Source organism: Sebastes fasciatus, chromosome 10 (assembly GCF_043250625.1).
Source record: "Sebastes fasciatus isolate fSebFas1 chromosome 10, fSebFas1.pri, whole genome shotgun sequence".
Classification (NCBI taxonomy): domain Eukaryota; kingdom Metazoa; phylum Chordata; class Actinopteri; order Perciformes; family Sebastidae; genus Sebastes; species Sebastes fasciatus.
Window position 1 is genome coordinate 34,468,005 of NC_133804.1, and position 24,518 is coordinate 34,492,522.

The 24,518-nt window shown below is 37.3% G+C and overlaps 1 protein-coding gene across 2 annotated transcripts; it reads left to right on the plus strand.

The window, feature by feature from the left end:
- The first annotated feature begins 789 nt into the window (after positions 1-789).
- ccdc69 (coiled-coil domain containing 69) lies at positions 790-24,277 on the plus strand. 2 transcript variants are annotated; one of them, XM_074649566.1, is made up of 9 exons: positions 790-904; positions 12,894-12,957; positions 16,042-16,211; positions 17,807-17,894; positions 19,036-19,109; positions 19,215-19,316; positions 19,465-19,584; positions 19,705-19,802; positions 20,803-24,277. In XM_074649566.1, the coding sequence occupies exons 1-9, from the start codon at positions 884-886 to the stop codon at positions 20,969-20,971; spliced, it is 906 nt and encodes a 301-aa protein (XP_074505667.1). In that variant the 5' UTR covers positions 790-883; the 3' UTR covers positions 20,972-24,277. The 2 variants fall into 2 exon arrangements, with proteins under 2 accessions (XP_074505667.1, XP_074505668.1); XM_074649567.1 differs by lacking the exons at positions 790-904; positions 12,894-12,957; positions 16,042-16,211; positions 17,807-17,894 and adding an exon at positions 17,924-18,177.
- The last annotated feature ends 241 nt before the right edge of the window (positions 24,278-24,518 follow it).

Here is a 24,518-nt window from a genome sequence, read left to right on the forward strand (position 1 = left end):
TAAACTAATTATTTTATTTTATTATTATTTTTATTTAATCTCATTTTATAGTTATTATTACTATTATTGTTTTTCCAAAATTCACCAAAATTATTTTATTTTATTTTTATACCTTTTATTTTGTAATTAATAAAATTGTATTTTCATTTTTGTTTTCTTGTTTGTAATGAAAACATAAAATCAGTCAAATCAGTCAATCAGAATTATTCAGTTTTATTTTCATGTACTTATTTAATCTTATTTTATTGAAATTATTACTGTTATTATTTTTCTAAAATTCACCAAATTATTTTATTTTGTTATTAAAACTAATTTCAATTACTTTTATTCACAATAAAACATTAATATATATATGTATATATATATATATATATATATATATATATATACCAAAGAAATATTAAAGAAAGGCCAATTGTTGAAGAAAATTCTGACATATGTCTTAAAAAAAAGTTAGAAAAGTGTCCGAAAAAGAGGCAGAAAAAAATCTGACATATTTAAAAAAAAAAAAAAAAAGTCTGAAGACGTTCAAAGAAAATACCAAAAATATATTCAGAAAAAGTCAGAAAAAGGGCAATATATATATATATATATATATATGTATATCCTATTCCTTCTGTTAAATAAAGTTTTATTTAATGTTTTGAATGTGTTTTTTGTTGTTGTTTACCTTTTCATTGGTTTGACTAGTTTACGAAGTGTCCCTGAAGGCAGCACGGATAAGCCCCGCCCCCTGAGGCCGGCGGACCGAGTGGTGCGTTCACGGGACAGTTTTTGAAAGTTGTCAACAGAGAAGAAGAAGAAGAGGAAGAGGAGGAAGAGTAGCAGAGAGCGCGGCTACTAACGGACAGAGAGCTCTGAGCACCGGCAGGAGGAGGAGGAGATGGGCTGCAGCCACAGCAAGGTGACAAACACTGAACACTAAACAATAGAACCCTGTGGAACCCGGTAGAACCCGGTAGAACCCGGGTACAGACCGGGAGAGAGTCGGTAGAAGGGGACTGTGTGTCGGGAGGAGGAGGTTCATCAGCAGGCTGTCGGTGGTCGGTGGTCGGTGTGTTCGGGTGGTGCTGCTCTCTGGGAACCGACACGAGACGAGTTGTGGTTAATAATGAGCCTCTAACAGATCTAAACTAGTTCACCATTAAATCACAGTTTACAATCTACCGACCTGCAGACAGACAAAACAACAATCACACCGAGAACCTCTCTGTTCTGAACATCTGGTTCTGATCTGACTGTGTTTCCCACGATGCTGCTGAGAGGCTGTTTAACAGGTCTAACGCGATGTAATCCACTAACTAGCTTAAATAATCATTACATTTGAGATAAAGTGCGTTGTTACGAGTTAACTGTGATTTTTACACTTTAATACACTAACACGTTTTAATCTCTTAACTATCTTAAATAAATAATTCATTTTGAGATAAAGTGTGTTGTTATGCGTTAACTGTGATTTTTACACTTTAATACACTAACACGTTTTAATCTTTTACAATCCTAATTTGAGATAAAGTGTGTTTTTATGGTGTTTTATCACTTTAATAGTCGTAATATCCTCCTGTGAGTTCCTACTGTGTGTGATACTCTGCAGTGATATGTATTGTGTTATAATCCTGTGTAATCTCATCAGCCTTTATGAATGGGTATTAAGATGACAGCTTTATGATAACATTAGTAGTTATTGTTTAATTTCTAAGGATATCAACACTTTAATACTCTTTATTTTACTTCCTCCATGTGTCAGTCAGTCAGGAGAGAGTTACAGTAATCCTGCTGTATTACTGTAGTATTAATGTGTTTAACCTCACAGAGGGTGAACAGTGGGACATCTGTTGTCTTCCTCTGGTTATTGATAGAAGTCTTCATGTGGTCTCTGGTCTCCAGACTGAGGAGCTCTGGGGGGCTGTGTGGTTGGATGGTTGATAACATTGATCAAGATTCAGATTCAGATGCTTCCCGAACCCGCAGAGTGCTGCTGTCAACATTATCAACACTATAAATCAAAGTTGTGTTATCTGTGTTTGTTGGCTGACGATGCAGAAACAGTCAGTTATTGATCAGTTTTCTGAGACTCCTGAACTACAAAACGTCTGTTACGTTTCTTTCTAACATTGTCTTGTAGAAAATACATTAAACATCATAAACTGTATATAAGAAGTGAACGAAGTCACCATGATGTCACCTAATGGTTTGCGGGCTACGTTTCCGAAGCCTCGAGTTCGTCATTTTGGCCGTCGCCATCTTGGTATTTGGCTGTCGCCATGTTGGTTTTTGGTCGTCGCCATGTTGGTTTTTGGTCGTCGCCATGTTGGTTTTTGGTCGTCGCCATGTTGGTTTTTGGTCATCGCCATCTTGGTTTTTGGTCGTCGCCATCTTGGTTTTTGGTCGTCGCCATTTTGGTTTTTAGTCGTCGCCATGTTGGTTTTTGGTCGTCGCCATCTTGGTTTTTGGTCGTCGCCATGTTGGTTTTTGGCTGTCGCCATGTTGGTTTTTGGCTGTCGCCATGTTGGTTTTTGGTCGTCGCCATGTTGGTTTTTGGTCGTCGCAATGTTGGTTTTTGGTCGTCGCCATGTTAGTTTTTGGTCGTCCCCATGTTGGTTTTTGGTCGTCGCCATCTTGGTTTTTGGTCGTCGCCATCTTGGTTTTTGGTCGTCGCCATCTTGGTTTTTGGTCGTCGCCATGTTGGTTTTTGGTCGTCGCCATCTTGGTTGTTGGCCGTCGCCATGTTGGTTTTTGGCTTTCGCCATCTTGGTTTTTGGTCGTCGCCATCTTGGTTTTTGGTCGTCGCCATTTTGGTTTTTGGTCGTCGCCATCTTGGTTGTTGGCCGTCGCCATGTTGGTTTTTGCCTTTTTATAATTCCCCATAAACCAAGGTGACGCCTTCAAATGTCTTGTTTTATCTGACCAACTCTCCAAAACCCCTAAAATATTCAGTTTATTATCAAGAAAAACATCAAATCTTAACATTAGAGAAGCTGGAACCAGAAAACATTTAGCTTAAATGCACTTTAATGATATGAGGTGACTGTAGTAATGTTGTTGGTGGTGGTATTATAGTTGTCTGTGTTTTTATCTGACGTTTGCTGCCTGTCACAAGATGATAATAAATATCATTTAATGTATCTGAGTATCAAAATAGTTGCAGATTAATCGATCTATAGAAAATTAATCACATTTTAAGTTTGAGTTTATCTGATAAAGTGAGTTTCTACAGAACCGTCAATCATCACCTTCCTGCTGGAATAAACATATAATTCAGATGTTTAAACCAGTTAGTTTAATCACAGACCAGTTTAAGGAGCTGTTGCATAACATGGAGTCCAGTGGAGCTTTTGATTATCTCAGAATAGAAACAGATTTAGAGGCTCAGAGTCTGAGCTGCTGCTGCAGGAGATCACCGACATGCTGACGGCTTGTTTTGATTAACATTAATTCATTCATTGTTGGTATTTTAAGTTATACTTATAGGAACAGACCCTGCTGCTGTAAAATTAGAGTTTTTTTAAAGGAACTCTCGGAAACACTACTGCCTTTGTCCACAGGGACCGCCAAAATCAACACAAAATTAAAGTTCCTCGTAGTAACTTTAACGTAAACAAACATTTTAGAGATTTGAGTAATTGTTTAAAGAATTGTGACATGATGTGTAAAACCTTCAGTCATTTACTGCCGACATTTGTGCAAAGACAAAGATACGCAGCAGCAGTGACTGCTGGGAAAAATGCTAAATTCAGCTCCAACTTCACATATTTGATGAAACACTCGCAGAAACATCATGCAAAGAAAAAAAGAAAACATCCTTCAGACAAAAAGTAAACAAAGAAAATCATGAACTTCATTGTTCTGAATGACGGAGGCTTTCTGTGGTTGTAAACGTGGACGTTTAATTAAACATCTCTAAATCTGCCAAAGCTGCGTTTCACCTCCAGAACGTCTGCTGCTCATGTGTGAACGCTGCAACGGCTTCAGCTTTTACTGCCAACATATGAAGCTCAGACATGTTGTGAGTCTGAAAAACGCTGAGTCATTGGTTTTATTCACTTATCTGTAAAATGTTTTTAGAAAGATTTTAATCAAAAAGCTTAATTTGCTTCATTTACAAAGAGCTTCAGTGTTGTGCTTCATCAAAGTTAATTATAACCTATTTGGTCGCCTAAAAATTTCTTATTTAGCTTACAGTTGTACTTAGCTCCGCCCTCTCGTGTCACTTCTGGTTGCCAAAAAAGCTAAAAAAACAAGATGGCGACGGCCAAAACCAAGATGGCGAATGCCAAAAACCAAGATGGAGACCACCAAAAACCAAGATGGAGACCACCAAAAACCAAGATGGAGACCACCAAAAACCAAGATGGAGACCACCAAAAACCAAGATGGAGACCACCAAAAACCAAGATGGAGACGGCTAAAAAACCAAGATGGCGAAGGCCAAAAACCAAGATGGAGACAACCAAAAACCAAGATGACGACGGCCAAAAACCGAGATGGCGACGGCTAAAAAACCAAGATGGCGAAGGCCAAAAACCAAGATGGCGAAGGCCAAAAACCAAGATGGAGACCACCAAAAACCAAGATGGAGACAACCAAAAACCAAGATGACGACGGCCAAAAACCGAGATGGCGACGGCTAAAAAACCAAGATGGCGAAGGCCAAAAACCAAGATGGCGAAGGCCAAAAACCAAGATGGAGACCACCAAAAACCAAGATGGAGACGGCTAAGAAACCAAGATGGCGAAGGCCAAAAACCAAGATGGAGACAACCAAAAACCAAGATGGAGACAACCAAAAACCAAGATGGAGACGACCAAAAACCAAGATGGCGACGGCTAAAAAACCAAGATGGCGAAGGCCAAAAACCAAGATGGAGACAACCAAAAACCAAGATGGAGACGGCCAAAACCAAGATGGAGACGGCCAAAAACCAAGATGGAGACCACCAAAAACCAAGATGGAGACGGCTAAAAAACCAAGATGACGACGGCCAAAAACCGAGATGGCGACGGCCAAAACCAAGATGGCGATGGCCAAAAACCAAGATGGAGACGGCTAAAAAACCAAGATGGCGACGGCCAAAACCAAGATGGCGATGGCCAAAAACCAAGATGGAGACGGCTAAAAAAACAAGATGGAGACAACCAAAAACCAAGATGGAGACGGCCAAAACCAAGATGGCGATGGCCAAAAACCAAGATGGAGACGGCTAAAAAAACAAGATGGAGACAACCAAAAAACAAGATGGAGACGGCCAAAACCAAGATGGCGAAGGCCAAAAAACCAAGATGGAGACGGCTAAAAAACCAAGATGGAGACAACCAAAAACCAAGATGGCGACAACCAAAAACCAAGATGGAGACGGCCAAAACCAAGATGGCGACAACCAAAAACCAAGATGGAGACGGCCAAAACCAAGATGGAGACGACCAAAATGACATACTCAAGGCTTCAAAACGGCAGTCCACAAACCAATCGGTGACGTCATGGTGACTACGTCCACTTCTTATATAGATATAGATATTAAAAATAACTTTAATACGTTAATCCAAAAATATAAGATAAAAATAGTGAAGTAAGTAAATAATTGTTGGCTGCAGCTCTAAATAGGACCCATAAACGTCTCATTAAACCTCAACATAGTTTTATAAAAGAGCTGCAGAACAGCCTTTAAAACAGCTGTAGACGTTGCGTCTGTGTTGTTGAACCTGTGGACTTCAGCAGCTCTCATGTTGCTGCAGGTTATTTCTCACCTCCAGCTCGTCCAGTTGTCTCTGAGCCAACAGATGGTCCGTCTGCCGCCCCCGTCAACTCTCTGAGGTTACACTTTTCCACCGGCGGACCTGAACGCCCCGCTGTAAACCTGAAGTCAGTTTATGTCTGAGCGGCGGTGAGGTGTTACACACCGAGCCGACGGCTTGTTTAAAACATGAAATGCTGCAGTGTGACCAGAGTGTTATGAAAATATGAGCTGGCTGAGTTACAGCTTAAAACCCCAAATAATTGAATGGAGTTCTGCTAGTTTGACCTTTTAATGTTTACAGTCACACTGCAGCTACAACTTTAACACTAGTTTCCATTGTAAGAACTAGAAGAAGAAGTAGAGGAAGTGAAGAAAACAGGAAGTTTAAACCTTCTAGAGAGCGTTCAAACTTTAAACAGAAGAAATGACTAAATGGTAGTTGTGTCATCAAACTGGAGTTTAGTTTGAAACACATCAAAATAGGAACGTTTTGTGGATCTAACCCAACAGTGTATTAATTATGGATATCAGCTGTGGAGCTCAGAGACGGACGCTTATGTTATGTTCTGTTATTAAACGGCCTCATGTGATGTCTTCTGATCAGACCTGAAGTCTGCAGAGATGCTGAAGCCTCAAGTCCTTCTTGTGACTTCTGTTCATTTTTTTACTCATGAATTCAGAAATTATCCGCGTTACCGTGGCAACGAGTAAATATCACGTTGTTGTCTTGAATCTGCATCCGAGGAAACGAGGAGAAACGACCCGAGGGAGGGCGAACAGTCCGGCTTTTAAAACCCTATTAAAGTAAAAACACATAAATATTATCAGCAGAATGGACTGAAAGTATCGATAGTATAAAATAAACGTCTCCTGTGACTGATGTAATATTATATGTGACATCATTAGATAATAATAATAGTTAATAGCAGCGGCTCCAGGTGGAGCTTCTTTATCAGAGCTTCATCTCTAAAACTGAGCCGCTACGAGCTAAAAATCACAAGTTGTGTTAATACGTTAAAATGAATTTGCTTTAACTTTGACAGCCCTAATAAATACATTTCATAGTTCCAGATTTTCTGCTTTTTCTTTTAATAATAATAATAATAATAATAATAATAATTGACATTTTTCAGATATTTTCCACTTGTTTTTTCCACATATTTTACTGATAATATTTGGACTTTTTTTTTTTTACATATTCTACTAATAATTTTTGGACATTTTCACCTTATTTATTTATTTATTCATTTATTTATCTTTTTTTTTTTTTTTTTTTACATATTTCCAAATAATTTTTGGACATATTTCACTTTATTTATATATTTATCTTTTTCTTTTTCTTCACATTTCCTAATAATTTTTGGGCATTTTCTGACATTTTTCACATATTTTACTAACGATCTTCTGACATTGTTCATATATATTTTTTCACATATTTTACTAATAATTTATGAATATTTTTCATTATTTTACTTATATTATATTATATAATAAACATATCATGTATAAATAAGAAACATGTAAATCTGTAAAGTAACCACTAACTAATACGCTTCTAATAAATGTAGTGCAGTAACAAGTTCAATATTCAGGCAACGGCATCAAATCTGCAGTGTGAACAAATAGCCATGACCTCCCGACCCCCTGCAGGTCCCCGACCCCCCTGTTGAGCTCCAGAGCTCAGAAGCCACTTCCTGCCACAGAGAGGCAGCGAGCGGCGGTTTGTAAACTGTTCTCACGTGTTGAGTATTTAGACTTTATAGAGCAGCTGTTGGATCGTGAACTTTACCCAAAATATCACCAAGGGACCAGGTGTTTCCTGATAACCTATCAATGTATTGATTGCTACTGAACAACTGTGACATTGATTAGTGTCATCATCGCTACATTTGCTAAGTTGACACGGTAAGATCAGCTGAGCTCTTTTGCAAGAGAGAGACAGAAAAACAACGAAAACAAACAACATCAGACGTCATTACATAAAGCCAGCCAGGCTAGCAGTTTCCCTCTGGTTCCAGTCTTTATGCTAAGCTAAGCTAACTGGCTGTAGCTTCATATTCACTGACTGCACAGACGTGAGAGAGGAATCAATCTGAACATCTGACTCTCAGAGAGAAAGAGAAGAAGCATATTCACCAAAATGTCAAACTGTATTTATTGTTTTAAGGATTATTTCTCTTCTATCAGTGAGATAAGACCATGTTCTTCACTCAGATGGAGTTTAATTTATGGAAAATAATTTAAAGAAGAGTCTCGTTTAGATGTTTTCCTGTAATCGTTCAGCTCTAATCTAATGAGCTCTTTTATGAGCTTCTTTAACTCTTTATCGCAGCTTTAATGGAGATAAACTGGGCTTGTAATCCTTCACAGGAAGCGTGAATAAAGAGAAACTCAAACCTCAGTAGTTCTGCTCGTATTTAGAACGGTTTCTCTTTGATATGAGAGTTTAGATGTTTTTCCCCACAGCGAGCAGTTAAATGACTCGACTTTGTGGTTTAGTTAAAGACCAGGAAACGTTTCAGTGTTTGTGATGAACTTCAGGTTAAAAGATGCTTCAGTTTATCGTTTGATTCCTCCGTCTGCTGCTGAGATATTTGACAAGTCGAAGGGAAATCAAAGAGCTGCTCTTCGTCTCCGTGTGAGAGTTTAACCTCGTTCCTCTCTGGACATTAAATCTCATCCTGACGAGCTCCGCGGGGACGTTTAAACACCTGGGCGAACATTTCATCATGTAGCTGAGATTATGTGTCCTGAACGTCAGACAGAGACGTGTTTGTTGTCTGGAAATGAAATCAAACTAGAATAAGACAGGTCAAAGCGTTTCTCGTAGGTTGGCAGCGTTTTGACATCCCTTCTTCATTGTGTAGTTTTGTGGTTTTGCAGAGGAGGAAAACAGTCATTACTGTTGTACAGAAACATGTTTGTCACTAACTCGGTTGCACAGCATCTGACTAACAGACTTTAAAAATAAAAAACAGCTGCAGAAGTGAAGTTTTTCAACTTAACTCAACTTTGACCCAGAAACACAAAGTTCACCTGATGGACTTCTGACAGACGAAACGCACACTTCTTCTCTTCTTCATAACTCAGTGAAATCTGAACACACATAAATCAAACACTTATTTTTAGATTCAATGTGACTTACACTTCCAGAGGATGTCATTATGTCTAATGTCTATACAGAATAAACGTCCATAAGTCCACTTACAAATCAGAGAAAAATAACTCTGCAGAACTTCACTGAGAATCTTCATGTTTTTAAGTTTTCTTCAATATCAAAGTCAAACATTTTTTAATATTATTACTAGGGCTGTCGGTCGATTAAAATATTGAATCACGATTTATCTGTTCTAAATGTACCTTAAATGGAGATCTGTCAAGTATTTAATCCTCTTATCAACATGGGAGTGGACAAATATGCTGCTTTATGTAAATGTATGTATATATTTATTATTGTAAATCAATTATCAACACAAATCAATGACAGATATTGATCAGAAACCCTCACAGGTACTGCGTTTAGCATAAAACAATATGCTCCAATCATAACATGGCAAACTGCAGCCCAACAGGCAACAACAGCTGTCAGTGTGTCAGTGTGCTGACTTGACTATGACTTGCCCCAAACTGCATGTGATTATCATAAAGTGGGCATGTCTGTAAAGGGGAGACTCGTGGGTACCCATAGAACCCATTTACATTCACACATCTGGAGGTCAGAGGTCAAGGGACCCCTTGGTTGGTACCGATGGATTCATCAGGTTTTTCTAGTTTCATATGATACAGTATCTTCACTCCAGCTTTAAAACTGAGCCGCTACAACCTAATAATTCTCACGTCTCCTCTTCTTATCAATTGAACCCTGTTCAATCAAAAGGATGTGTTTCCTGTTTTGCCTCTCAGAGGTCAGAGGTCAGCTTTGTTCAGCTTTAACTGTGAATGTGCCCCGTCAGCCAGTTGAAACACTGATACTCTGTGTTTGATAATGGAGATGTCTTAATGTAGTGATGAGTCAGCATCCTGTGTTGTACTGATATCTTTGCTCTATAGCAGCGTCAGACTGACTGTTTTCATTTATCAGGTTTTTAATTGACTGATTTGACCCGAAACAACCTGGACGGTGAAGCTGTTTTTGTGTGGCGTTAACGAACAAACCCGTTATTCTATGAACTTTATATTGAGCTCTACCTCAGACAACCTGTGGTTTCTGGTGTGAAGCCCGTTGAGTCCTGACAAATCAGGACGTCTACTGACGTCTTCTTCTTGGACATTTTCTTCATCACTACATGACCCCCGACCTGGATCTTCTCATAACGTTAAAGAACCCTTTGGTTCTAGGTTCTGCCTTGTGTTGGTCCAGGTGCATTGTGGGTAATGTAGGCGCCATGCAGCTTCTGACAAGAAGGAAGAACAATGTGTGGAGTAAAAAGACGACATCTCTGGTTCTGCTGCATCAATTCTGACGATAATTATTGCAGGAGTGCAGTGATGAATCTGTGTAGTACTCTGTAGTACTGTTGTAGTACTATGAAAGTACCTGGACCTCGGGCTTAGAGTATCACCTCCTCAGTGAAGCTCAAACAAAGTCTTTCAAAGTGGAAACAAAAGTAGAAGCGGAGACGGTGCCGTCGGGAAAAGGTGCTTTAATTCTTCAACTTTAAAGGAATAATTCTACATTTTGGGAAATTATTTGAGAGTTAGATGTTCAGATCGATTCGGCTATAATGACTAATTAACACGTTATATCACAGCTGTTTAATCAGTCTATCTAATCTGGTAATTCTGGTAATTATTAGTTGTAGCTCGACATGTGACAGAATTAGATCCAGTTTTTAGCTCAAACTCAATGACTTCTAACTTCTGAATAATGAACTTTAACTTTAACTCTCTAGTTTCACTTCTGGTTTTAAATCCAACAATGAGATGATTTATGTTCTTCAGCAGAAACTAAACTGAGAAAGAGACGTTCCGTTTGGTGCAGACAGGTTTAACTTGACGGTGAAGTGCTGTACAAACAGAGGAGACGAGCCTCCGCTCTGATTTATGACGTTTTTTTAAAAGCAGGGGCCTCCAACGCCTGCAGGAACACATGCTTCTCCTCCTCCTCCTCCTCCTCCACCTCCACCTCCTCCACCTCCACCTCCTCCTGGTCCTCCTCCTCCTCCTCCACCTCCACCTCCTCCTCCTCCTCGTCCTCCTCCTTCTCCTCCTCTTCCTCTTCCTCCTCCTCCTCCTCCTTCTCCTCCTCGTCCTCTTCCTCTTCCTCCTCCTCCTCCTCGTCCTCCTCAGAGGTTTAAAGCGAGTCTCCTCCTGAACCCAGCGACGTGTTTAAACCGGAGATATTTATTGTTTCAGCTCAGAGTTTAAATAAAGTTGGTGTGTCCAGTTGGCTGAGCGGAGTTAGTGGTGTTTATACAGCGGGAGGGTTGCAGGGTGTGATTGTTTGGCCTCACTGTGCTTGAGCAATGTGCGGGTGTGTGAGGCAATACAGTCGGTATTTCACTGCGTATTGTCTGTGATTGTTTTTGTGCAACGAGGTGAAACGTCGATGTCATTCTGGTCAAAGTTCATCAGTTTTATCATCACAATGTTATTTCCCCTTCAAGCTCTTCTAAAAACGTTTAACCTGACGTAGGTTTCTGCATGATGACGCTGCTACATGTACAGTATATCTATATATCAGTGTAGTAATACAGTATCTATATACATCCTTATAGCCAGTGTATTAATACAGTATCTATATATATATATATATATATATATATATATATATATATATATATACACATCCTTATAGTCGTGTATTAATACAGTAACTTAGCTGGCGGTCGGCGTGCTCCCAGGCTGGAGAAGCAGACCGGAGTACCGGCAGGAAGCTCAGCAACGTCCTGCTGTGGATGCACGATGGATGCAGCGGTAGACCAGCTACTCTCCTGTTCTGAGAGGTTGAATTACTAGTTTTGTGAATGGAGTCTGGTCTGGTGAAGAGAGAGATATAACGGCTTCAGTTCCCCGTCACAAAGGGACTGTCTGACGGCGAGGTAAAGCCGTGAAAATACTTTAAATATAGAGTAGGATTAAACTGATATAGATTTTTTTAAATGTCTAAAATCGTTGTTTGTGCTGCTCCCGTCAGACGGCTCTCTCTGAAGTTATGTAACGGAGGAGAAAGAGTCGGTCATGTGGAGACTAACGAGAGAGTCAGACCTCCATCGGCTGCTTTCATAACAACATCACTGCCCCGGTTTAACAACCGGGACCTGAACCAGGACTCAGCTGAACCAGGTCTCAGCTGAACCGGGTCTCAGCTGAACCAGGACTCAGCTGAACCAGGACTCAGTCCGACACCCGGTTCAGCTCCCTCCAAACCGCCGGCTTCAGGCTCCTCCTGACACGCTTATTGTTATTATATTATATTAGTATTAGAGATAAGTTCACGTCAGTCTGTATCCGTGAGCTCAGGAAACAAATATTCTTTTAACCGTTATATGATTTCTAATAATAAATGGTGTGAAATAGTTGATTTAAAGGCAGAATACTGGCTCTATGAAATACAAGTTTATTATTTAGTTGTTGTTTGAGATAGAGCTACAACTAATTATTATTTCTTAATAAACAGATGTCATTCTTTTGTCTATAAAATGTCAGAAAGCAGCTCAAGGTGACGTCTTCAAACGTCTCATTTTATCCAACAAACAGTCGAAAAACCCCAAAGATGTTTATTATCACATTCATGAAGCATTTTTGTTTAAAAATGAATTTCATTAGTAAATGACACTTAAATTTTCTTTCTAATTTAAGTTAATCATGATCATATATTTAAAAATAAATCCAGCTGAACCTCATCCTTTCAGCTGGATGTTTGTATACGCTAATGTTTCTGTGCTTTGTCATTCACTTGTAACTTAAAGACTCTCCATGAACTCTGTGTTTGGTTCTCAACGGGTTCTTCTTAGAAACTCTTTGACCTAAAAGTATGAAAATGTGTGAGGTGAATTATTGATCATTGATTTTGTTGTTGATGCTAAAGTAAAGTGTTTAAACAGTCTGGTGTGAACTGAAACCTGCCAGACTGTGTTCAGGTTCATATCTGCTCTGTTTGTTGACGCCGTCACTGAAACGTTCCTCTTCTTCTTCTTCTCTTCCTGTCGTTATCAGAAGAAAAGCAAAGGCAAGAAGGGAGAGAAGAACCAGACAGACAAGAGCCGCCGAGATGAAGGAGGTGAGAGGGTTAAATATATACAGTATATCTATATATGTATATGTTTGTGTGCGAGTTTCCTCTTCTGATCTCAGCTCCTCTGTTCTCTCACTTCCTGTTTTCTGAATCAAAGTCATGAGAATCCATCTGATAGAAGACTCTCTCTTTCTAAAGGGACTCTGGTGCTCAGAAACACGACCGCTTTTATCCACAGGGGACAGGGTTGTTAACGCCAAAATCAACTCAAAATTAAAGTTCCTCGTAGTAACTTTACTTTGTGTTGTACATCCGGCAAGAATATCAAGCTAATTTTATTACGGAAAAATGTTTTCTTCTCATAGAAAATTGCACCAGAACATGGAGAGTGGTGTTTCTGAGTAGCCTAAAAATATTAATATATGGCATGTTTAGCTAAGTTTTTATTGGACGTTATTACAGGGCGTTGTTGAATACTTGATTATACTTGATTATTTCTCTATAACAGACCGCTGCTATGTATAACAGACCGTTGCTATGTGTAACAGACGGTTGCTATGGGCGCAGCTCTGATGTCGGACTCTGGAGGACCGTTTTTGTGTTAAATAATTGATTTCTTAAGTAAGTAGCCGTGTAATAAGCGAGATAATGTTCAGCTAGCGGGTCATTGTTGTGAAATAAACCCCTTCAGGGCAATGAGACAAAATGATGTAAACAAACAGGAGGGAAGTTGTAAATGTCACGTGGCCCGCAGAGCGACGGGAAGTGATCCATAAATGCGCAAATATCATTCCACGTGTTCAAATGGATGCACAAATGCGTATATATCACTTTACATGTAAACCTATAACATTTTTATGTGGAATTAAAATACATGTTTACAGAGTAAGTCGTGCATATTTGCAAATTGCCCTGTATTTTTGTGGATGTGACTTTACACAACACAAATACAAAAATACATGTTTGTGGATGGTGAAATATTTGTAGATCATGGTACATATTTGTGGATTACAACTATTAAAGTCCAATAAAAACTTCCATAGCTAAGACGTGGTAACTCTGCTATAAGAGTGTAAAAGGAAAAATCAGCCGGGAGTTTAAAGCATTAAATATGGAGAATATAATGAAATGATTAAATGCTAAAGTGAGGACTGTCGGGGCTGCAGGAGTTTCTCTGAATGATCATATAACAGGTTTGTGTTGGAGAGAAATCACAGGTGATTACAGGTTATTACAGGTGATTACAGGTCTGTGATTTCAGAGTTGATGTGACTGAATGAAGCATCTGTTGTGAAGCAGCGAGTCACCGCTGACCGTCAGTCCGTTAACACTCTCCGTTCCATCACTTCCTCCCGTTTACGAGCAGATTGTTCAGTTTAAACCGCTCATTTAAAACGCCGTCGCCACTCGTCTGTGAATCACTGAGGACGTACGATGACTTTAACGTTGAGCTCTAAGCTTCACATTTCATGTTTATCACGTGTGACACATACTGTACGTGCACATGTGTTTCTCAGATGTTTCACATATAAACTGTGAAACATGAATCATCAGTTTCACATGTGTGTTTCTGTTTTAAATGAGGCTGAGCGGCTCCACAGAGTTTATTAAGTCACATTTATTACTCGTTATAAAACTAGTTTTTTACCGTGTCACATAACGGTACGCACATTTTAAATATTCACCAGTTGTCATTATTCAGTTGTAGATATTTCCTGTTTCATTATCTGCTCAAAAAGAGTTGATATTCAGGTTTTTACAGTGTTATTATGTTTGTGACATTTTGTTTAGTGTTGAACCCCGAAGACATGAAGTCCAAACTGAAGACGTCATTGACACTAAATGTGTGTGCGTGTGTGTGTGTGTGTGTGTGAGCCTGTGTCTACATGTCGATGATGTAATTGACGGGTTGAAATCAGATTACAGTCAGAAACACGTCCTGAACGTTGAGGATTTTAACCCTTCAGCTCCTGAAGAGACATGAAATAGAAGTACTACTGTAACTCTCAAGTACTGTACTTAAGTACATATAAGGTACTTTTCTTTACTAGAGTATTTACTTTTCATGCCACTTTCTACCTCTACTTCATTTATCTGACAGCTTTAGTTACTTTACTAATTTAGATTATTACAACACAAAACATATACAAATGTTCAAGTAGAACTGAAACCATCAGTCCATTAATCAATTAGTCCATTAATCAATTAATCCATTAATCAATTGGTCCTTTAATCAATTAGTCCATTAATCAATTAGTTGATTGACAGAAAATTAATGTGAAACTATTTTGATGATTTATGTTTTAATGTAAAATCATTTCATGGTTCCAGATTCAGAAATGTGAAGATTATAATAATATGCTGCTTTTACTTTTAATAATTGTAATAACTGACATTTACATATTTTACTTATATTCTTCACACATTTTATATTTATTCATTTATTTTAATAATTTCCGGACATTTTTTGGATATTTTTTGACATATTGTACTAATTATTTTTGGACATTTTTCACTTATATTTGACTAATTTTCAAACATATTTTGGAAGAATTCTAAATATCTTTCGGACTTTTTTCACTATTTTGTTTTTGACATATTTTACTTATATTTTTTTGGATATTATTTGGACATTCATTCACTTATATGTTTTACTTATTTGACTAATTTTCAGACATGTTTTGGATATTTTTCTCTGATTCTTTCACATATTTTACAGATAATGTTTCATAATAAGTTTTGCTTTTTTTCTCATGTTTAATGTAGTAGTAATACTGTTGAGGTTTGGACGGTTGGTTGGACTAAACAAAGATAGTGAAGGTGTCACTTTGGGCTCTGGGTGACTGTGATGAACATTTCTCACTATTAACACTATTTTTACAAACCAATCAATCGATTAATGGAGAAAATAAGCAGATTAATCCATAATGAAAATAATCATTAGTTAATGGTTCAGAATGAGCTCCAGCTCAACAACTACGACAGTAAAATCCTACTTTTACATTAATGCATCAGTAATAATAAATAATAACAGTACATTTTACTGGCCTACCCGCCGGTTTATCAGTGATATTATTATTATTATTATTATTATTATGTTTCATGCTGTATTCCTCATCATGTGTTCAGGTAAACGTACGTCAGGTGAGCCGGACGTCACTCTGCAGAAGCAGCTGGAGCGTTTCGAGTGGCAGCTGAGGATTTTAAAGGAGGCCAACGGGAACCCGGAGAGGGCGGAGCTGCTGAGAGACCACGCCGATGAAGACGTGTGCGCCCTCGTCCTGAGCATCCTCAATAAGGTGAGGAGGGCAATTATCAGGAGCAATAAAACTTTATCGATCAATGTGTGGGGACGTTGATCTTTACCTGTTCAAAGAGGATACAGTAAAGATACAGTGAGACTTATTCTGAAGTCCAGCTGTGTATCCTCAGCAGGCTGCAGCTGTGCCTGCAGCCTGCTGAGGAAATGTTGGATTTAAAGGTTGTAAAAAATACGTCTGGAAATGCGAAATACTGCCGGATTAAAGAATAACGATTTGATTTGGATCGCTGAGGTCACAGGTGAGGCTAAACTAACCTGACAACACAATTAATCAAATTAAAATCACTTAAAGTTTTGTTGTCAGCAGAGGGCGCTCTACTGCAGTTTACTGACCGATCAGTAAACTACAAGTAGAGGACACGAACATTTTATGTTTTTACTTTTTACTTCATTTGTCTTGCTTTTATTGCCTTTTTAAACAATTTTTAACATTTACATATATATTATTATCATCATTCTTTTTGCTTGTTATTATTTTATTTGTATTTTATTTTTGTTCATATTTTATTTATGTTTTCATTTATTTATTATTATTATTATTATCATCATATTCATTATTATCGGTTTAATTTATATTATTATTACATCATTATTATATTTATTATAATTATAATTTAATTATCTTCATATTTATTATTGTTTGTTATTTTATTTGTATTTTTTATGTTCATATTTTTATCAATATTCATTTTTATTATCATATTTATTATTATTTGTTTAATTTATTATTATTATTATTTTAATTGTATAAATATTATTATTATTATTATCATATTTATTTATTGTTTGTTTACTATTATTTTATTTGTATTAATTTATTATTGTTCATATTTTATTAATATAATCAGTTATTGTTTTTTATTATCTGTTTGATTTATTATTATTATATTTATTATTATTTTATTAATATTAATATTATCATTATTATTATTTTACCCGGCCCCAGTTAAGCGGAAGTTAATGGATGAATGGATGACTTAATAAAAATAAGAATAATAAAGATGAACATTTCATTTTTATTATATTTATTATTATTATAGCGATAAACACGACAAAGTACAGTGGAAACAGACTTGGTGAATGAATGATGACGTACGTGAAGCATGACGGGGCTGTGACCTTCCTCACATTAATACATGAGATGCAGATGTTGGACGTCACTGATGCTCTGAGTGCAGCAGGTTCAACATCTGGTTTACAGGCTGAAACCAGCAGAGAGGAGCCTGTTAGAGCAGCACATTAATGAACTTGGAGTCACAGTCACATGACCTCCTGATCAGAGGAGTTATTCATAGACTCACAGACAGACAGCAGCTGTGCAGCAGCAACATATCATATCATATACTGTATATCACATGTTCTTCTCTCATTACTGCTTCTCAATAAACTACCGTGTTTCTGCATGTTTCTCTGTTTTTAAACTCTTAATTCAGATGTTTTTATTTATTATTTATTGTCAGTAGGAAGGTTGTTTCTGCTGTTTTTCCACAGACGTCATTAATGTTTCTTCAAAGTCAGTTTGTCTTTTATCTGAACTGAAACGAGTCTCTTATCTGATGTAATTTCTTTCAGGTGAAAACAGAGACGACGGCTGATTTGAACGTCCTGCACGAACAGAAAAGTAAATCTGTGACTGAAGAACACGAGAGAAACGTGGAAGGTAACAAACTACATGAAGAGCTCTAGAAATAAGTAGCTGTAATGACACCTGCTGGGTTTTAATGTTAACAGCAACGATTTAAATAACTTATAATTATTAATGTCTGATATGGTGAAAGTTTTATTTAGATTTCACCCGTCAGCAGTAGCTGTTAACCTTAACGTGTTAACGTGCTCTCTGCACGCTGGCTGCTGTACAACATCCACTCAGACAAAGATGGGTTTCCTCCAAACAGAAGCACCACTCTGCATCATTCTGATGAGTAAAGTCTGTAACGTACAGTGTAAGAGCTCCCTGATTCTGTGCCGAGTTGTTTTTGTTGAGATTATTTTCGGCACAGACGTATCAGGTTTAATCGACCAGTTTAAAACCATCTCAGTGAGCGTGTTTTATTTATAGTAACAAGACTTTATTTATACATCATGTAGAGACGAGCTGAGAAGTATGGACGACGGAACCTGCCAAAATAATAAATAAATTACTGGATAAATAAATAATTATGCCATTAAATGTATCAAAAATAATATAAAAAATAAATGTAGGCATTAATTAATTGATCAAATGTGACAAAAAATTTATATTTCTGTTTTATTTGCCTCTTTATTTATTTAACTTTGTATTAATTCCCCTATTTATCTTTAATTCTATTACATATTCCCTTTTAACTTTTAAATTTACGTATATTTTTGCATTTATTTTTTATTTATTTTAATTTATTCATTATTAAATGTATTTATTTATGTATTTATTTAAATAAATGTAGGCATTAATTAATTGATACATTGTGACATAAATTGATATTTCTGTTTTAATTGCTGCTTTATTTATTTACATTTGTATTAATTACCCAATCTACTATTCTATTTAATCTTCCCATTTTAATAACTTTTAAATTTATATATTTATTTATTTATTATTTATTTTAAAAAATAATTATTTATTCATTATTAAATGAGGGGTCTGTCATTCATTTATTTTAAATATTATTTTTTGTTACATTTAATGGCATATTTATTTATTTTAAAGGAGACATGCATGTGGGGGGGGAGGACCGATTATAAGCTGCTAAACAAAAATGAATGCACAGCAAGTCTGTAGAGGGTTTTATGATGTTGAAAAGTATTATTTGTTTTTGCTGCAGCGCTGCAGAAGAAACACCAACAAGAGAAAACTCAACTGACTGAAAAGTTTCAGGCTGCTGAGAACGTCCTCAAGGTAAAAAGAAACCAGCAGATAAGCAGAAGAAATGATGTTGACCCGCTGTTTTCTATTTGCAGCATCAGTGTTCATGCTTTTATTTTGTTAAATTGTGTTGTGAAGGGTGAAGTGGAGCAGCTGACTGCAGATCTGCAGGTTTATAACGAGCTGAAGAGGAGAGTCAAAGAGTCGACGTTTAAGAAGGACCTGCAGAGAAATATTAAGGTGTGTTCAGGTGTAACAGCATCAGCACTAAAGGTTCAGCTTTTAACAAATAACTTCAGTTATTAATGACTAAAAGATGTAACGAAGGTCTGTTGATGAAATATCTGTGTCTGAAATAAACGTTAAAGTGAGTAATTTCTGTCTCCAGGCCCATGGCAGCCCAGGTGCATTCTGGGAGTCTGAGCAGGAGTCTCTGCTGTTTGTGATTGAGATGAAGAGTGAGCGAGTGCAGGAGCAGAGCAGGAAGCTGCAGCAGATGGACGATCTGGTAGGAAAACGCTGTCGTAGTCTTTAAACAGAAGTCTTTCTACGTATCTCTCTTTGTTTTCTTCTTTTCTTTCCACTTCCTTGTTTTTCATTTCATCTTCTTCTTCTTCGTGGTTCTCAGGTGGAGAAGAATTTGTTGTTGGAGGATCAGATCATTCACACCCTGCAGCAGAACGAGGATCTCAGAGTCCGGATAGACAACAGCCAGACTTTCATCCAGTAAGTGTCTTCTCTTCTCTGCAGCAATGTGGCGTCACCTGCTGGACAGTTCACCTCCAAAACATCAGTTTCAGCTTCGTTTTCAGAGTCAGTTTCAAAATACAAAGGTCTCAAACTTTGGGGGGATTAAATAAGAACACAGATCTTCTAATAAATTAATACATAAATACATAAAAGACTCAATAAATAAATAAATGTCATTAAATGTAGCAAAAATAATATTAAAAATAAAAATTAATTAATTGATAAAATGTGACATAAATTGATATTTGATTTGCTTAGATTTTATTTTAATTTGCTTTATTTATCTTTGTAGTAATTCCCTTATTTATTATTTAATTTTCTTTTTAGTTTTCCCTTTTATTTATTTATGTATTTATTTATATACATTTTCCCTTTTATTTATTTATTATTGCATTTATTATTCTTTTATTTATTTGGGGATTTTTTTTTTTTTTTTTTTGCTTTTATTATTTATTTAATTATTTTTGCATTTATTTTTTATTTATTGTATATTTAGTTTGAAATGTATAAAGAAAAGAATACAGAAATAAATAAGTTTGGGGGAATAAATAAGGGGTGAAATGCAAAGGGAAAATCGTGCAGAAATAAATAAATACAAAAATAAAGACATACATTTAAAAAATAAATATTAAATAAATAAAAACCAATGCAGAATAAATAAATAAAAAAATAAATAATAATAATTACATGAATAAATAAAAAGGAAAATTAAACAGAAGAGTAAATAAATAAGGGAATTAATACAAAGATACATAAATAAAAAAGCAAATTAAAACAGAAATATCAATTTATGTCACATTTTATCAATTAATTAATGGCTACATTTATTTTTCATATTATTTTTTCTACATTTAATGACATTCATTTATCTATTGAGTCATTTATGTATTTATTTTTTATTTTGGCAGGTTCCGTCCTCCCTATTTTGGTTATAAACAATGATTCTGAACTCCGTCTGTTCTCTCTCTGTTTCCAGGCAGTTATCAAAGGAGCAGCAGGACCTGAAGGTGGCGCTGGAGAGGCAGGCCGTGATAAACCAGAATCTTTCTCAGGAAAAAGAGCAGCTGATGTTCAAACTGAGACACAGAGACTCGTGTCCGACCATCCACCTGCCCGCCATGATGCAGGAGATCGCTCCCAGATGATCACGTGACCACACGCGTCACTCGATGTAGATAGGAAACAGACTTGTAATTATTCACAAGGTAGCATGCAGTCGGTCCTGGTTTACCGCTCAGTATTGGGCTGCCGGTCCTACCGAGCACCTGGCTGTTAACAGGAAGCATCGTCACAACTCTGCAGATCCAGGTTCAACTTCCAGGGTTTTTAATGGATCCACGAGACCGGATGTTTCCCATTTTATCCTGCAACTCCACTGGTAAATGTTCTTCTGCTAGCATGCAGCTGAGCGGGTTTACAGCTGAACAACAAGGGCTTCAAAATGAGTCCGGACCCACGTCAGTCCCTGAAGTAGTATCGCATCAACTCGGCTACACCAGCGACTGTAAGCTGCTTCCTGTGTGAACACGCTGTATTGAGCCAGACAACAGTTTGGACCTCAGACCATCCCGGCTAACTATGCAGAGACTCACATAATGACCGATCATGTCGACTTAAATCTTCGGATCTTCTGGTTTCCAAGCTAGCAGACATCCGACACGATTTACCTCAAAACCTCCGAGGGTTCAAACTGGACGAGTCGTCACTCAACGCTGACTCCACGACTCCATGGAGGAGGCCAGACGTCTCTGTGTCTCGGGGGAAAATCCTCAAATCACATCAATTCATGCCGGATAAAACCAGTCTTTCTCCACTGGCACTCAAATTATAGTTAAGAGATTGAACGGAGAGCGCTACCGATCCAGTCCTGGTATCCAAGTCATACAGCTTCGAGAAGCACTCGAGTTGGTTTTGTGTTCCACTTAATCTTGGACGTCCAGTTCAGGTACTTGACGGTTCAAACCATCGAGGGTTCCTCCGAGAACTACCAGATTTTTTAAAGAAAGTACAATCAGTGTTACATAAATGGATTCTTCAAGTGTCCCCTAACTGTTCCGATCTTAAGATCCTCCCAAAGGTATCGCAGGTTCCCATAAAGGGTGTGTAAGTACGACGCAGTCTCGCAGGAAGGCGCATAAATACCACGACATTACACGGACAAAACACATCACAAATGTCAATGAAAAACGTGACAATCGTCACTAACGTAGTCGGTCAACAATGGTATCGAACACGGGTCTCTTGGTTAAAAGTCCGGTGTTTGTTGGGCCCATCCACCTCCCCCCATTTTCTCTCTTGTTATACAACGTCACTAACTCTTAGCGTAGCATTAATACGCAGATACGTTCAGATTGCAGTCAGTACAGGATACATGGCGTACAAATGAGACGCGGAAATCAAGAAAGGCGTACTTATTCCATGCTAAACACCTTGCTAAGGAGTCAATAACCATCACAATCAAACACAATTTTAAGTGATCCAAAAAGGATTCCCTTTGATTGGGCCTTAAGGAAAAACGTCATGGTTGGGCTTAAAATAAAAACGTAAACTAAGTAAAACACGTACAGAAACAACTACGGAAACAACTACGGGAAACAACGTCACGAACGTCAGTAAAAAACAATCATCACTGACGTATTTTAACCGGTCGACAAAGGTCTTGAACGAGGGTCTCTTGGTTAAAAGTCCGGTATTTGTGTCGTGGCATTTATAGGCCTCTTTCGTGCGAACAGGCTGGTAAATGTCCACCGGAGGTTGTTGTGAGGACCAAGGAGTCAATAACCGTCTTAGAGATCCTCACAATCAAACACAATCCTAAGTGATCCATAGAGGACCATCGCGGGTTTCCATACGATTGCAAACTAGTTCAAGTTCAAGTTCAAGTTCAAGTTCAAGTATTGTTGATTCACGAACCTATCAACAAACTAAACAAAGCCGAACTGAAACGCTCCCACTCAACTTTTATCATCTGATTCTTCTGTTCTGTTCAGACCGGAAGCCGAATGTTTTGTCTTTCTATTGTAGTCAGGTATTTTCCTGTTTGTGTGCCTTGCTTCAGGTTTCTCATTCGTTATCACAAACTGATGTTATTGGTTGCTGGAGTCAGCTGACACATTTTAATATAGTTAATATTGCTGCTGTCGGGGAAGACACCACTTCACTTTCAGCATCAAGTGTATATTGAGTATTCAGGAGCTGAAAAACCACATTGAGCCCTTTTTATGTTTTATTTCAGAATCAAACATTTTCTGTATTTCTGCTTCAGCAAAATTAATCTTAGTAGTTTAAGCATACTAGCGTCTTGGCTCAAGGTGTGCCGTGATAACGTAAGAACTCTAACCTGCTAAAACACGTCACCATACGCAGTGGAAGCATGTAACTGTTCACATGGCAAACCACTGAATGTGACATCCATGTCTCAACATCCATTAGTCAGCAAAACGTTTAACATATACCGTTAGCATGTTAGCGTTCAGCAAAATTACAGCTCAGAATAGTAAAAGTTGAGTCCGGTGTTTTAGCTCCATCAGTGGTAAAACATCTTACATTACAGTGTTTTAAAACATTTCACCCATCATAGTATTTTGTTTTCAGGTGTGTAATGAGCAACGCATGGGGACGTAGTTAGCTTCAGTCTTGAGGAGTTAGTTAGCAGGCTACTGTGGTTAGATAACGGATTTTATGCTCGCTAGCCGCTAACAAATGGTAAATGGTAAATGACAATCTGGCAATAGCAAGTTACAATAGCTCACAATGTTTTCTACCAGTTAGCTAAGTACCAGCTAACAAGCCAGCTAGTTAGACAATCAGTTTAAACAGATAACTCTTATCAGACGACTCGTTTTAAACTTCAGCAAAGCAGAGTATTGTACGAAGTGACTCCGCGAATGTGATCGCTTCCGCCATTTAGTTTCTTTCACTTCCGTGACTGAGTCCACTAATCGCAGTATTTACATTTACATAACAGTGAAATGATTTAGGTCAGAAATGTTTTAAATGGAACTGCTTGTTTACTGTCATAAAGGTTTCCATAATGTTTAGTTTTACAGTCACAGATCAATAATCACTGTATTCATCTTGCCTTTAAAAAGCTCGATAACTGTCAGATATATTGCGTTGCGTTACTTTTTAAAGATGTGAATTATTGCCATGTTGTTAGTATTGTTTTTGTTAACGTGAGGATGGTTTTATGGGATGTGACGTTTGTATTGCCAAAAAAACATTTGTCAGTATTTTGACAACTCTTTCTCCTTATGCACTAGCACTTTGACCAGTATCTTACCAGGGGGTTGTATAAGAGAGATTGTTTTTCCATGTTGTATAGATTTAAAAAAAAATTTGGCTTCTTACGTGTAAAAACTTATTTCATCTTTTCTTGGTTGGATTTAAATCCAGCGTTTTGTTTTTCCTTTTTGTTTTTGGCTTGACTAAATAAAAAGCTGCAACTAAAACTGACTGTTGAGTATAATTTCTATATTAACAACAATATATTCAATTTCAATGTATATATGTAAAATACATATACCACGATACACCTCGGAAATACACAGTAAAGTTGCTTTTAGCCAGCGCTTAATCTTATATATTTATATATATATGTTAATATGTATATATATATATATTAATATATATATACATATATATATATATGTATATATATATTAATATATATTAGTTCCAGAGCTGACGGTC

Excerpts from the sequence above, each read along its gene's own strand:
- ccdc69 (XM_074649566.1), top strand. The coding sequence starts at position 884 with ATGGGCTGCAGCCACAGCAAG. Across the intron at positions 16,212-17,806 it reads TCCTGAGCATCCTCAATAAG|GTGAAAACAGAGACGACGGC; the intron begins GTGAGGAGGGCA and ends AATTTCTTTCAG. Across the intron at positions 17,895-19,035 it reads ACACGAGAGAAACGTGGAAG|CGCTGCAGAAGAAACACCAA; the intron begins GTAACAAACTAC and ends TTTTTGCTGCAG.